At 43.0% G+C, this 14,928-nt stretch overlaps 1 protein-coding gene across 1 annotated transcript in view; it reads left to right on the top strand.

Annotated features, from left to right (window-relative positions):
* Window positions 1–14,928, top strand: part of FRAS1 (Fraser extracellular matrix complex subunit 1) — a 107,997-nt gene that overhangs the window by 55,351 nt on the left and 37,718 nt on the right. The window contains exons 27-31 of the mRNA XM_075150487.1: window positions 733–1,059; window positions 3,803–3,956; window positions 7,747–7,925; window positions 10,720–10,836; window positions 14,520–14,634. Coding sequence (XP_075006588.1) covers window positions 733–1,059; window positions 3,803–3,956; window positions 7,747–7,925; window positions 10,720–10,836; window positions 14,520–14,634 — 892 coding nt within the window. The remainder of the gene's footprint in view (window positions 1–732; window positions 1,060–3,802; window positions 3,957–7,746; window positions 7,926–10,719; window positions 10,837–14,519; window positions 14,635–14,928) is intronic.

Raw genomic sequence — 14,928 nt, 5'->3', positions numbered from 1 at the left:
GTTTGGCTCACTGCTATTAGTATCCTGTGTAGGTTATTCTCCCTCTCCTGGCATTCTTCCTTGCTTCCTTTTTCTCCCTCTCTGCAAATCATTTTAAACAGATAACCTGGGCACACAGGTTGTGTGGGGTCTTATTCTCAAGCATCAGTGCTCTGAAAGATGTCTAAAAGTTATCGAAGATGTAGATTATACACAAGGGAGAATGTGGTGTGTCTCCATCCCCAACCCACCCTGAACTGATTATTCACAGACATAAATCTTCAGCATCTGAGGTGCCTGCGTTCCAGTTGGGCCTGCGGACATGCACGTAACATGTAGACCTTCCAAAATAGTTGGGGTCCGCGTTTCCATTTGAATTTCCACGGGTAGTAATAAGGCAAAGCTGTGTCCCTTGTCTCTTATCCGTGCAGACAGCAAAGGGAATACAGGCTCTAGCTGATAACTAAATTGCTTTCTATATAAATATCCTAAGTTTTTTTTTCCTTTCCTAAGCTTGCTGTGGCATGACAATCTTCTTTTAATGTAACTAAATCAGTCTAAATTGCTAGATATTCTTAGATCTGCCGGCTGGGGGGGAAAGTGTGGAGAGTCATTCTCTGCTGATTAGAAGTAGGAGGTTTCCAGGGATGAAGTGAGCTAATTTCGTTAACCCCACACTTTCCATTCCAGATTTTGATCATGATCAAATTGCTAAGGTTTAGCAAACACCTAAGAGCTGCTTTTGTGTTTCAGGCCCCATACGTGCTCAGAAATGAGGCCCTCCTTGTCCGCAGAGGGAAAACTGGAACTATAACAGAACTGTTGCTTGGTGTGAGAGACAGTGACAATCCTCAGGACGTTGTGCTGATGGTTTTAGAGCCTCCACGTCACGGGCGGCTGATCAAACCTCCTGGAGACTCGGCTTCTGCAGTCCACGTATTCCACCTGGATGACCTTGCCGGCGGACTGCTGCGTTATGCTCACGATGGCACTGACACCCGGGATGATGCCGTCCTTTTGCAAGTGAACGATGGGTACCACTTCCAGAACATCCTGTTCCACATTAAGATTGCTCCCAAGGTATGTGCTGTGACATAAACCCTCGCAGGCAAATTGCAAGTCTGGAGAAGTATCACTATGTTCCTGAGGTGTCACTGATCCTGCATTACTGACAGGCTGTGGTCAGAGACAGGAGAAAGTAGTGGATTGATTGAGTTTTGAAGGTCAAACTGTGCAGCTTTGACAATTCAAAGTCCATAGTTACTTGATAAAAAGATTTTTCTGGAGTTGCAGGTGAGAGTTTTGCACTGGTAAGGGCAATGGATTAGAGAACGAGTGGATGGCGGGGAGAGAGGGCTGATGAGATAGGCAAACCAGTCACTGGGCTGATGGGAATGTGATGGGAGACACAAAAGGACCACACATGAACTAAACAACTTGGCTAGTAAGGTGTATCGCTGGTGCTTCGGTCTCCCAAGGTCAGGATCTCTGCCCTTCACTCAGCGTTGGTCCGCTGAAATCTTTCACTTGATGCATCTTTCTATTTGATAACTGCCATAAGGACAGGGCACAGATACCTAAATTCAGAAATTATTAAGAAGTATTTTAATTTTTGTTTCTTGCTTTTATTGCAGTTCATAATTAAATATCGGTTGTTTGTCTCTTCTGTATTTGGACATGAAGTGGCACTTTATATTAAATTTTATAGAGATTATAGCAGTAAAATTAGAAACAGTGGTGCTTTTGCATTTGTTTATGAAACAAACCCCAGCCAAACAAGGCATGAAATACGTACGGCATGTGTGGTGAGGCCTTGAAAAAAATCAAGTTGCTGAAGTGCTTGCAAGCATTTCAGTTCTGGTATTGTGGTATTGTAATAAACCAGAAAGAAAAAAAGCTGCAAATTTCCTTATCCCTTAGTTAATGTCAAAGAGGAATGAAAAATAGAGCTGTCAGAGAAGTAGTACACTGTTTGCAGTCTTTTTATGTATGAATCTGAGAATTACACAATCTTTGAGTGCTTCCACTCCGTGAAATGGAGTTAGGAAGAGACGACGTTAGCCCTCTTTTGTCCTCTTCTCTGCTGTATTAGATGCCTTTCACAGCAAGTTGGGCATGAAAATTTTAAGTAAGGTTTACCAGCGCTACGTGCGTCTGTGTAGTTAGCACAAGGAGGGACTGATCCCATTTGGACCCTGCGGGAGCTCCTAAAGCTGCAGTAGTAATTAATGATAATTAGTGACATGACTCACACATCAGTCTGGCAATGAAAAAGGGGGTTGCTTTCAAAGCTGGTGCTGAGTTATCAGGCTCCGGGAATAAGAGCAGCCCTGCCTGTGGTTTCTTTACCCAGATCACTTACGTGGCTGTAAGAAGCCTGTATAAGATCCGAAGGACTATAAAAATGCTTGGACACCACTCTGTGTTGTTTGTAACACATTTTATTTTTTTTGCTATTGATTAAGCAAGTTCTTGTAAATGCCAATGAGGGTGAATTGCTGAGTATAGTTTCTTTTGTTAGCGGATTTTGTGCTCTCTTGTCTCTCATTATCTTTCCAAGTGTCTCTGGACATCACTTGGCTACAGAGAAGAATGAAGATGGTGAGAGCAGGGCGGCTCTTAGTGTGAGGGTAGAGCCGGCAGATACCCAGCTCCTGCCTCATCCTCATGATCGTCTTTGTGGAGTAGCCTTGGGAGCTGAAATGCATGCAGGGTTTGTTTCTGAAAAGGTGCTGTTGAGACACACACGCAAAGACATTTGGGTTTTTTTGCCTTGGTTTACACCCAAAGATTGCTGAAGAGCCTGGTAGGACCCTGGCTGGAGGTGTGGGTGTTCAAGGTGTGGTTTTTTAACCATGTTACTTATCTGAGTACACAGAGCTTCTTATAATGTGCTCCTGGATGGTTTTGTATAGTAAGTCCTGGTGTGAAAGGACAGTTCTAGGATTCCTATTCAATGGGCTCAGACATTGAATAATTCTAAGTATAATTCTTAGACGTTAATCCATAGGAGCACTGCGGCGAAAGTGTGAAAACATAAATGAAGGACAACATAGCCTTCCAAATATTATGAATTAGAGGGTTTTGTTTCTTCGCAAAAGGTGTGCCTTGTTTTCTGCAAGGTGCTTTTTTAGTCCCTTTGGTTGCTAACAGCCTGCTTTTCCCTATTTGCCCCCATCCAAACACTTTCTTTGACCTACTGCAGTCTGAACAGCTGGCATCTATTTTGAGAGCTCTTAATAATGATTTGCACTGCTGTGTATTTTTGTTCATGTTCTCTATAACAATTACAGCTTCTGTGAAGTTAATTTGAGACCTGCTGGTGCTTCATTTTTGGCAGTGGTGCTCCAATGGGAATAAGGAGCCCGTGCCGTAGAAAATATGATCGCAGGCTATGTACTGGAAGTCAGAGGAGGTCAGACCTGCCCACATGTGATCTGCCCATTGCTACGGGATATGGAAGCCTTTCTTTTCTGAGAGGCTAGGGGGAATGCAGGAAAAAGAGAAGAGATGTTTCTTTTAGGGTTGTGTTGGACCTCTAGAGGAGATGCAGCTAAGGGAGGTCTGACGAAATTATGGAAGGAGACTGAGGTCAAGAAGATTTAGGGTCAGCAACAGGAGGGTAAGGTCAGTTCTACAAGGTGAGAATTGAGTCCGAGGGATATAGATGAAGGATGCACAACCGCTTCTTGAAGCAGACAACCAGGGTTGAATGCATAAGAAATTCCAAAATACTCTGCTTGATCCTTTTCACTTGAAAATCCATCAGAGCAGCATTGCTGACATTCAATTATGCCTTTTTCTGCTGTCCCCCTGCATGCAGGATAACAGAAGCCCTCAGCTGGTGACAAATTCCCTGGTCTGGGTGCCCCAGGGAGGCATGCTACAGATCTCCAAGACAATTCTGCACGCCAAGCTACCCGGTGCCCGTGACTCCGAGATAACCTACACCGTCGTCAAAGACCAGCCAAGACATGGTAAATGTCTTTGGAGTTTTGTCGTCAAAAAACAGCTGTAGGGCGTTGCTTTTCACCCCACATGCCCCAAGGTGTCCATCCGCTAAATAAAAGTGCAAGGTTCTGGTTACTTCTGGGGAAAAGGGTGTTCTTCACAGACCTATGGAAATGTGATTCTTCCAAGGCATTTTGCCCACAACAAATAGCATTTGAGGGAGTATTTCCTTATAATACTATGCTGAATAAGTGCTGCTAACCTCATCTTTTTCCAATTCAAATGGGCGTACAAAGTGATGAAGCACTCTTGTCCTGTCTAGTAATCTGAAATTCTGCAACTGTGTTTCTCTAGTCTTAGTTAAATTCTGGTGGATTTACAGCCTTGTGAGAGCAGAATCTTACTCACTGCCAAAAGATAATATTCTACAATGAATGTCTGGTTTAAGAGCAGCATAGAGTAATATCTACCTCTAGAAATTGCTGAGCAAAAGTTTACCATGAAGAATTGGAGAACTCCCTAAATTCCATGACATTTGATTTAATTTCTACTAGCAGAAGGGGTTATTGACTCAAATAGAAATTGGTGACATTTGCATCCGTACATAATTCTTGTCTCCAAATTCCTTTTGAGAGGCTCTGATTTCATCTCTCAGAGTAACGTCTTTCACAAGCAACCCCATGCGTAGGACTGCAGCTTGTAGAATATCTTCTGGACCCAGGCCAAGGAGGAGTGTGGAAGGTACTGGGATTTGTGGCTGAGATACAAACTGAGAGAAACTGGATAGAAAGGAGAAAACGTCATATGTGGAGGGAAAGGAAATATGGACAGAAAAGAAAAATGTTATTTTCCCGCTTAGCATCACCATTTTTTTCACTAGAACCATGTCTTTAAATAACATATTTTGCACTTCTCTGAAATTATATCATTGCTTTTTGCTGAGCCGAATAAATTAGAGGATCCCTTCAGTGACATCAGTGCTGTTTTTTTGCCTTTTGCTGTAAGGATAGGCTGGTTTCCATAACAGCTGCCAGTACCTGATGGAAACATAGATTATGTTATTTTTGCAATTTAGAAGTAATTAATTTGTATTCCCCCTTTAGTTTTCTGCAAATGAAGGACTGTCTTCTCATTTTTAATAAGCATTTACATGAAAACAAGAATTTTTCCCTGAGGAGCTTGTCTCCTGCTGCCTAACCCTAACCAAAATTTATTATCCTATATTTGTATCACCATAATTATCCCTACTGTAATTAATTGTAGTAACACAAATGGGTTTGTAGCTGCAGGTGAGGAATAAGCAGTAGAAATCAATGAACTTCAAAATTTTATCTAAAATACTATTTCACAGAAAGGGAGGAAAAAAATAAGACAGAGAAATGTTGAAAATGTGTCCGTAATCAAGGAGGGCTTGTCTGCCTATCGCAGTATTTGAGTAATGGAAAAGTTACTCATCCCTGTAGAAAATACACCATTTGATTTTTAGATAGGAAAGAAAATCACTTTAGAATTACCGCCTACATTTCTGTAGCACAAGTGCGCGGACCAAGAAGCCTTCTTGCCCTTTATTTCAAGACTCTGAAACCAAAGAAAAGGGATATAATTAGGGAAGGAGGATCTCTGTCCAGATCCCTCCTTCTGCAGGGCTTGTTTTGGTTCTGTGCAATTGGGCACCGGAGAGCGGTTGATCTTTCTAAGGATCTCTTTATGCTGGACCTCCTGTTTTGTCTTAGAAATAGAACCAAGGTCTTCCCTGGCTCTCCTCCCAGCACACAGGATGCTTCAATACAGCTCTGTTACGTGGAAAAAATATTCACTTCTATATGAGTAGGTATTGTTATACCCTAAGCTGCTCCATGTGATGTACGTTCTTAGAGGATGAAATTTCAAAAGCCAATGAGAAGGGATGCAGGTGTCCGCTCTTCTTAAAATGAATGAGACCGCAGTGCCTGAATCCTCTAGACAGTTGGGGAAATTGCACCTGTATAGTCTCCATTTATTTCAATAAATTACCTGAGTGTGCACAAGTTATACATTCATGTGTGTAACCTATCAACAGGTACTTTTCTATTAAAAAAAAAAAGTTTCAAATGAAACTATATAAGTAAACATCACAGAGTTGTTCCTTCTGATCACGTTAAATATTAATTTGTAAGAAGACACGTAGACATGCATCTTGCTTAAAGCAGCTGTATGTTCTAATTGTTTCTTCTCTTACTTTGGGAGGGATAAACAACTTGCAGGCCCTAACTCCTTTGGGTACGTGATTAGCATCTTTAGAAATCACACGAAAGATTAAGGTGGTGAACTCCCATGAGCAAAAGGATAAGGTTGGGAATATAATTAGGGCACTGATAAGGGAATATTAGCATAGAGTTTGATGATAAAATGGAAGTGTGATATTTCAGCTTGCTGAATTATTTTTTTATTACTCCAACTGTTTGAGGGTAGTTTTGGGAAATGAACTGGGAGAGCTTATGATGGGTATTTTGCATAACAGAAGGATTAATGCTGAAGTGATTTATAATATATGTGGCTTCTGAATGGTAGCCATGAGGGATACTTTCAAAGACTAGTAGAAAAGCACAATATACAATTAACAAGTTTTTTAAAGGGCAGCTAAATTATATGTAGTCAAGAATAGTAAAGATAGGGGAAACGTATAATTTTTTCACAGATTTTATGTTAACTCCAAAACGAGTAAATTACATTGTAAAATAGAAATCTATGCCATTTATTTTGATACTATAGCTCTTCGTCAGGTTTTAATTTCGTTTATGTGTGTGGTTAGGAAAAATGTTCACATCAATGAAATTGATGACCAAGGTTTTGACACCCTTCTTTTGGTGGGTAGCACTTGGCTCTTTGAGTAATTTTATTAGAATGATGTTTTTGGATTAAAGTCTGTTGAACGTTAGTAGTGACATAAAAATCCAACCCTTGCAGGCGTATGTGAGGAAAGCTGATAACCAGTGGGACATGCCCCCATCCTGCTCTTCTCTGTCATATCTGCAATGAAGCCAGTTTCAGTCCAGCTGAGAATCTATTTCTAATACAAAAATCAGAAATCAGCTGGATGTTAGAGATATAAAAGCTGCATACTCTTTGGAGTAAGAGCTACAAACCAGGGCATACAGACTTGCTATACAGCCTATGATACAGAGGTCCTTTGCTGTATCTGTTCAAGAGCTCTTTTTCGGTTGAAGATTCCTGTTCAGAGAAGTTGGTTGAGTATACTGTTTGGCATACTAAGTACCCAAAAGTACTAGAAAAGAGCTGACCTTGAAAAGATTAGTATGTTGTATTCTGATACTTAAGTTGTACCCTTGAGGGGAAGGTGGATAGTCTGCTGCAATGCTTTTTAACCCTGATTGTGTCTCACTTCTCTCTTGTCCCTTCACAGGAGCTCCAGAAAGTGAGGCATGTCCTTTGGCGTCTGTTTTTCTGCTCAGTTTATCAAACGGGAACATTTCAAAGTTGAAATGGGCTGATCAGTGGGCAGAACGACATTTTGGGAGTTTAAAGTTGCAGATCCTGTTCTTTGCTTGACCGTGTATTTCTTCTGTGTACTTGCACGAGTTACTTGATCTGCCCTTTGCCAAAAGAGGAGATAAAATTTCCCTATGTCAGTGGGATGTTGCAAGGTCCATTAGTTTTTAGGAGCTCTACTGCTATTTCTGTTAGTCACACTAGATGGAAAAAAACTAAGACTGGGTGGACGTTTGTCTTGGATGCTCATTAGTTGGTGAAAAGGCATCTATTCCTCCTTGTTTTCTCACAAGTTGTGCCCTGGCTGTTCATCTTCGCTTTTCCCAGGTGAAGTGGTGCTTCTGGTCCCAATGCCGGCAGATGGCCCAGCAGACTCGTGGCAGCTTTTGCCTGATGGAAGAGCAGCCTCACCTACAACCTCTTTTACCCAGCAGGACATCAACGAAGGCGTTGTGTGGTACAGGCACTCAGGATCTGAAGTAGAGAGTGACTCCTTCCAATTCCAGGTACTCCTCATCATATTCACTGGGGGGGCGTCACACAGTGGTTCTGCTGGCATTTTTCTCTGAGATTACTCAGTTCCCTGTATCTTGTGACCCAAAGTTTTAATAGATACATGAATACATGCGTGCACACACAAATATGTGTGTAAATATGTATTTGTATTTACATACACACTTATGTGTACATAGGTGCGCGTTGCTTGCCTGTAGATGACTACGCATGTGCTTATGTGTCAGGGTGGATGCAACCCGTCATTGTATTTGTGGGAGACTTACTCATGCACGGGAGAAGTTTTGCTGCATGTGGATCCCCAGGTTTTAATCTGTGGCAGCGGAGCCAGCCAGCTACCCGCAGTGTTGAGCCGCACGCCATGGCATTAACCTTCTGGATGTCAAATCACGGGCCATATTGCAAAGCTGGAGAAAATTGTCTTTCAAGCAGCATCTAACATTTAAGCTATTAAACTAATAGCTGGGCTGATTTTCTATAGAACAATTCCATCTCAGGGAGGAAAGGGTTTTGTAGAAAAGCAATGACATTGTCCTAGTGCCAGCTAGCAAGAGTCCCCAGAGTGAATGGGCAAAGAGATCTGCACTTAAAACTTCCACAGGATGAAACTAGCAGGCTTGTAACATCCCGTCAGCATGACACAGCGTGTCCAGAGCCTGATTCTTGCTGTGACAGTGATCCCTTCTCCACTGGCCTTTTGCCTGTGGGGTAGGATTGTCCCTTGGGGACACCCTACTGATGTGCTTGGGGTTGCTTTTGGGGAAGAAACAGGAACAGGAAAAGTTCTTTGCCTGGCAATCCTTAGAAGAGGTAACAGAGAGGATAATTCACACCCTTCTTGTAACCTGCTGCTTCCTTTCCCCCACCCTTCTTTGAGATAAGGCCGGTCCCAGGGGACAAGGGAAAAGTGGAGAGGTGGGTCCAGGTAGCCACGCGTTTGGCTGTCCTAGAGATCCTCCAGCTGGGTGCCGAATCTGCATGAGGAGACCCGTAGAGTGGTCCTCCGGCCCACACTCTCCTACGGCATCCCTGCGATCCAGACCTCTGTGCAAGGACTTCCCTGTGCCAGGTGTGTTACTGCAGCTCATATCCTGGCGATTTCGATGCCCCATTTGCAGTTCAGACAGGAGGTTTGACCTCTTGGTACTGCGTGGCAAATACATTGCCCTCTCATAAAATCTGTAATATTTACTCCAAGTGCAAAGTGTTCCGAGTGCCTTTTTTTAAATTGTTTGTTTTGCAAGCCCGAAACCCAAGCGGCCCTCTTAATTTCTGCAGTCCCTAAGCTAATAATTTAATTTTTGCTATAGAGCACTACTTCTTGCAAACAGGCAAAAAGGTACAAATACTCCCCAGCAGATGTAATACTAAAATAAATCCCACCTCCCCACAGGTTTAACGGCCATAAAATTCCTCAGACAGGTCCTTGCTGTTTGCTTGGAAGGTTTAACAGCCTCCCATAATGCTAAGCCTACGTGAACACTCGCATGCAGTATTTGTTACATCTGGTTTACAAGTCAGAAGCTATTACTCTAGCACCGGAGAGGCAATTAAGGTAATTTCTAAAGTAATTAACATAAGTGATAATGAGGAATTTGTGAGTGTCAATGTTGAGCAAGCTAATCTTTAGCTTAATTGCTACATTCCTTTTATAGAGTATGCATTTTGCATGAGTTAAATGTTTGGTTTTAGTATCTTGGAGCGGTAGCAATAATTGTATGGAGAGCCCTACGGAGAAAGGAAGCCGCGATTGCCTGGGTCACATCAGGAGACCGTAACGCGTCTGTCTGAGTCTTGAACTGAAGATAGGGGCATCTCAGAAAGGGCTGACATGTTGTTTTCGTCAGTATGTTGGCAATTACCATTCAGATGACAGCAACTCAGAACAAGTCCAGCAAATGACTAAAATAATTTCATTCATTTCAGCAGAACATGCATTTTTATGCATTTTCTTGAAATTAAGCGTGTGCTGAAGTCAGTCCTTGATCACAAAGTGCTCTATTGAATTCAAGTGCGGACTTCCACCCCTACTGAAAGATAAAGCCATAACGGAGTCTAACAAAGAAGGGGGCTGTATTTCTTTGGGTGCTTCCCTTCTCTCAGGATTGCTGTGAACATTTGCAGGCTTATCTCTAAGGGATGGTTTTGGTCCTTTGAATTTTTACAGATTTAATATTATTTGCTTTATATGTCCTTACTGCAGGTTTGCTATTATGAGTTAGATACCGTTGACTTAACTTTGGTGTTATAGTGGCTTATGGAAAATTTTTGTGGGTCTCTGTGAAACACGAGCGCAGCCTGTCTTGGAAGATTTTGGGATCACAGGGAGTCATTGCCAAGGCAGTGCCATTATTAAAAGACAGGTTATTTTCACCGTGTCAGCACAACTGGTGGTCATTGTGAGGGTGGGAGGAAGGTTTAAAAACCCATTATTTTTTCTGTTCCCATGATGAAAAGTTCCACTAAGCTGTACAGACAGTTGGAGTAAAATTCAGCAAAACTATGGCAGTGACTGGTGGAAGCAGGAATGAATAGCAGGTAGGGAATGACAAACAGATATCTTTCTAAATGTTAATTCTACAGGCAATAATGGAGAGACTGGTTACTATTTAAAGACCTTAGTTCCCATCAACTACCATTCATGTATGCTTTGGGTTGGTCTCTCCTGGAAAGGTGTGTCTTTGCCTTCCCAGACCAGAAGGAGAGGAGAGGGAATGTATGAAACTGGTCTAGAAATGCAGCGGTGTCCTCTGTCAGGTATCCATTCATGTGATCTTTCCTTCCCAGGTGTCCAGCTCTGCCAGTCCACAAACCAGCTTGGAAAGCCACGTGTTCAACGTTGCTGTTCTCCCACAGACACCCAGAACACTTCAGCTTTCCCTCGGCTCCTCTTTGCACATGGCTGTAAGTGTGAACCGACACCGCTGACTGACGGCTTTTGTATTCCCACTCTCCTTGCAGCAGTGCGCAGCGACCAGAGCCTCGCATAGAGCAGTGACCACTAGTGTTGTACTTGCTATTGTCCGTGCTGTTGTGCTTGATTCAAAGACTGAACTAAATCTGCGGAACAGGGTGTATGGACCAGATAGATAACTGGAGTAGAAATGGAAAAAATAGACAGGTTAGAAGAGTAAAGGCGGGGGGGCGGGCGGGGAGAAAGAAAAACATAAAACGTTGAAAAACTCAGTATTAAAAGTGATGACTGTGTAGACTGGAAGGGAGAGGGAGAGAGAAAAGAAAAAAATAAATTTATCAACTTTTTAATGGAATTCTTAGCATTTTGAAAACACCTTTTCCTGAAAAGCTATTGGGAATGGCAAGAGTGAAAAACTGCGGGTTAGAGAGACTATAATGAATAGATCTTGCCAGTAATTCCACTGTAAACTTTATTTATCAGAACTGCAGCCCACCCACATTAGAAAGTTCTCATCCATCATTCTGACATCAGGAACACAGACTATATGGAATGTGGAAATGTGGAAAACATTCAGATGAGCCCATTATATCTGCATCCCTGGAACTGGATTACCTTTTCTTGCAACATCAACTCTGGGAATGTCCCTTTTGATAAGGGTGGTTTCTCTATTGTAGTTATTTCCCTGACTTGTTAATTGAAAAGATGATCTTGAAGTTTAAAGTTGGTTTCGTGAGCTCTCTGACTTCGGTGCATGCCTTCTCCCTGTGTCCCCATCACATATGTGGGTGAAGTCCAGCTTTCCCCTCTACTTCTCCTGCTGTCTCCTGTTCTTTGGTTCTGCGGGGAGGGATCCCGAGTGCATGAGCTAGAGGGGAGCTTCAGGGCTCTGCATCCAGGTCACCCGTTGGGATGCACGGAGAGCCAGGACCCTAGAGGCAGGGAGTTTGATTTAGACATCACCTTGGCCTCACAGCTTTGCTGTGGTCTGTTGGGCTTTCTGAGGGGGACCAGGATCATAACCTGCTGAGCAGCAGTCCTGAGCTGAGTGAAACAGAGCAATGATGAGAAAGCAAAGATGAGGACTTGCAAGAAATGTGAACGGAGCTGAAGCCAACCCTTCAGGCGGGAGCTGCCTGCAGGGAGAGGGAGAGCTGGGTCTACACACTTGAAGGTAGCGTGCAGTCATCTTTGGCGTTATTCATTCCTGATGAATTATTTAGAGCGTGTGAGGTGCCAGCAGTATGCTTAACATCATCAAACAGAAATCCTGTGCCCTTGGGCGCTCCCTGGCAGACAAAAGCACGCTGAGAGGCCCATGCAGTGCAGGAGAGCAGATGTGGCAGACCTCCCAGGGGCGATGGGTCCCCGGGAGGAGCCTCCTAAGGGGAGGCGAAGGACTTCTAAGCCAGCACAGCCTGCCAGGCATGGGACCAGGAAACGCCAAAGGAAGCAGTGGGAGAGGGATTAGTGAGAAGTCCATGACACAACAGCCTTGTCAGGGTTTAAAATAGTGGTGACCTTTCACGGGCAATAATCAAACATGCTCAGACTGTTACTTGGAGCAATAGCCAGCAATGTATCTTTCTGCTCTTGACTTTTTGTTGTCGTCATTGTTGACAAAATTGATGGGAGAGATGTCTGGCTGAGCCATGCAGCGCTGGATTTTATAGCTAATTACACACCACAAAATTCAATAGTGCCATAAAATACGTTTTACTGAGGGGCGCCTTGCAACCTGCAAGTCCTACCTTTGGGAGAGACAAATAGGCCTTGGAGGCAACTATGAAGCAACCATAACCTTAAATCTTTTCATCATAAAATTGCACTTCCTTGCATTAATGTGATTGAGTTCTGCTCAGACGTCTTCAAACTCCTTCAGAATTAGACTGGCTTCTCAGCTGAAGAGCAAGCACAAAATGTTAAGTCTTCCCATACCTCTAGTCTTGCCTTTGAGTGTCCTACTGAGAAAGGTCAGGGAAAGTTTGGTGACTCTTTGGCGGTTAAACTGGACATAACATCTATACTGTGTTTTCTTCAATCAAGTTACCTGTTTCCCCCATATTGGTGAAAGGAGCCTGAGCTTTGCTCTAGCTGAATGCAAACTGAGATTGGGTTTGTGAAGGAGAGAGAATTTTGTAAGCATATAGAGGTGCTCCTCCCTTCCCTTCCCAAAGTGGCTTTGTGAAAGGGACACGACTGTAAATTTTAAGCCTGCCCTTTTTATACAGAGCTCTGTATAGCAGTGCTGATAACACAAATAAACTTTGTGGCTTTTGGTTCCAGTTAGATATGTGACACTTTCACATCTAAGAAGGACTGACAAGGTTTTATTTACTGCTTCACGACAGTCATTCATAGGCTGTGGTTTCTCCTCTGATGCGTTTGGGTGAAAAACACTGGAGAGAGATGAACTGGGGGTTCGGTGGCATTTGTGGTGTACTGAGCTGTTGTCAGGAAACCTCGCCTTGCCAGTGTCCAGTCTGTGACCCAAGAAAGCAGAATGGGACACAGGTTTCACGGGGTGGCCTTACAGATGTGTAACCAGCGCGATTCAGTGGGCTGCACTTGATGTGGCCCGTGGAAACCTGTAATTTGTTCCAGAACCTGATCGTTTCATGTTCCAAAGCAGATGAATTAATTGCCCGTATCCTTAATTATCTTGTTATCTCCATATTTTGTTCGTGATTATGAAATGAGCTGGATGCTTTTCATACCCAGCTGAACTACTTAATTCAGTGACTTCTCATAGCTGTTAATTCCACAGGATTAAGGTTCTTGAACACATGCACTTTAACTGCTTTTGTACTCTTAAGTCTGTTCATGCAGCACCGTAATTCATGTAACACACTGTCCGTCTTTGACTAATGATAATCTTGCAATGGAAGGATCAGAACATTTTTAGACAGGTTTAAAACAAAAGGGAAAGCTTTGGTTCTTCTATATTCCAATGGAAATGGCTGTCATTTTCAGGATTTCTTTTAAAAGCAAGTCCCGTCCAGCCACATCAGACTATACCAGAAAACTACGTAGGCAATGAATTCTGTCTTCACCCAGGGAGATTTTGTTCAAATTAGATTTTCCTTTATCTCTTCTTAGTTGCTGTAGGTCAAAAAAGAAACTCTCCACCTGGGAGCATGGAGTTTGTGCATCTGCAGGGGACAGAGTGCGCTAAAAACACTGCCTGGACAGCCTGAAAGTGGGGATAAGCTCACAGTTTTATGAAGGAGGAGGTGTTTGTCTCTTTTTCGTAGGTTTATAAGCCCCTTCTGATTCTCCAGAAAGGGCTTAACAGAGGTGGACCTGTGTAGAGCTCTCTTCTGTTGAGCATGATAGTACCCAGCTTCTGTGTTACACATTTGGTTTGGTTTACAGATGAGCTGAAAGTGAGTTCAGGTGGCCCGTAAGACTCTAGCAAATTTTACTCATTATCAAGCTTTACTGTCCTCTGTAATCTCCTCCCAAATAGTCCCTCTTCTGTACAAGTTTGAGAGACTTGGTAAAGGTTCAGCCCATCCATCCCTTCTCTGTTTTAGGTCTAAGAACTAGGCCTTTAAATTCAAAGACTCTCTTATATTTAACTATAGCAAAGCAAGTTCTCTTTCAATGCATTTTTGGGTGAATCTTCCCATGTCTTTGGCCTTGATGCTCATGGTCTAATGTGTTTATTGAGGTGCTGGAGGACCGTGTGACAGTGATTGAGCCCCATCACCTCTCCTTTGTAGACCCGGAGATTCCCAGTGAGAAAATCCTGTTCAACGTGACTGTCCCTCTCCTTCCTGGCCAAGGCAAGTGTACCTATTCAAAACATGGCAGCTTGCTGCTGAATTAATTGCCATGCTTTCTGAGCATATCTCAGAGCATCATTCTGTGGAGGCATCTGTTAATCTGTTTGGCCTCCTTCATGAGCTTTCAAACACCTTGTTTCTTAACCCGATTTTTTTGGCTTGCTTAGGAGTAAGCCACAGAGCTCAGACAGTTTTCTTACTGTTGTCTGGAATATATTGAATGTTGTACCCGATGGCTTTCTGCTTTCCACCTCTCTAGTGAGAGGTATTGGAAGAAATGACTGAATAGGGAAT

The sequence above is a fragment of the Calonectris borealis genome, chromosome 4, assembly GCF_964195595.1.
Source record: "Calonectris borealis chromosome 4, bCalBor7.hap1.2, whole genome shotgun sequence".
Classification (NCBI taxonomy): domain Eukaryota; kingdom Metazoa; phylum Chordata; class Aves; order Procellariiformes; family Procellariidae; genus Calonectris; species Calonectris borealis.
The sequence above is the reverse complement of the archived record's forward strand: the minus strand, read 5'-3'. Positions and strand labels throughout refer to the sequence as shown.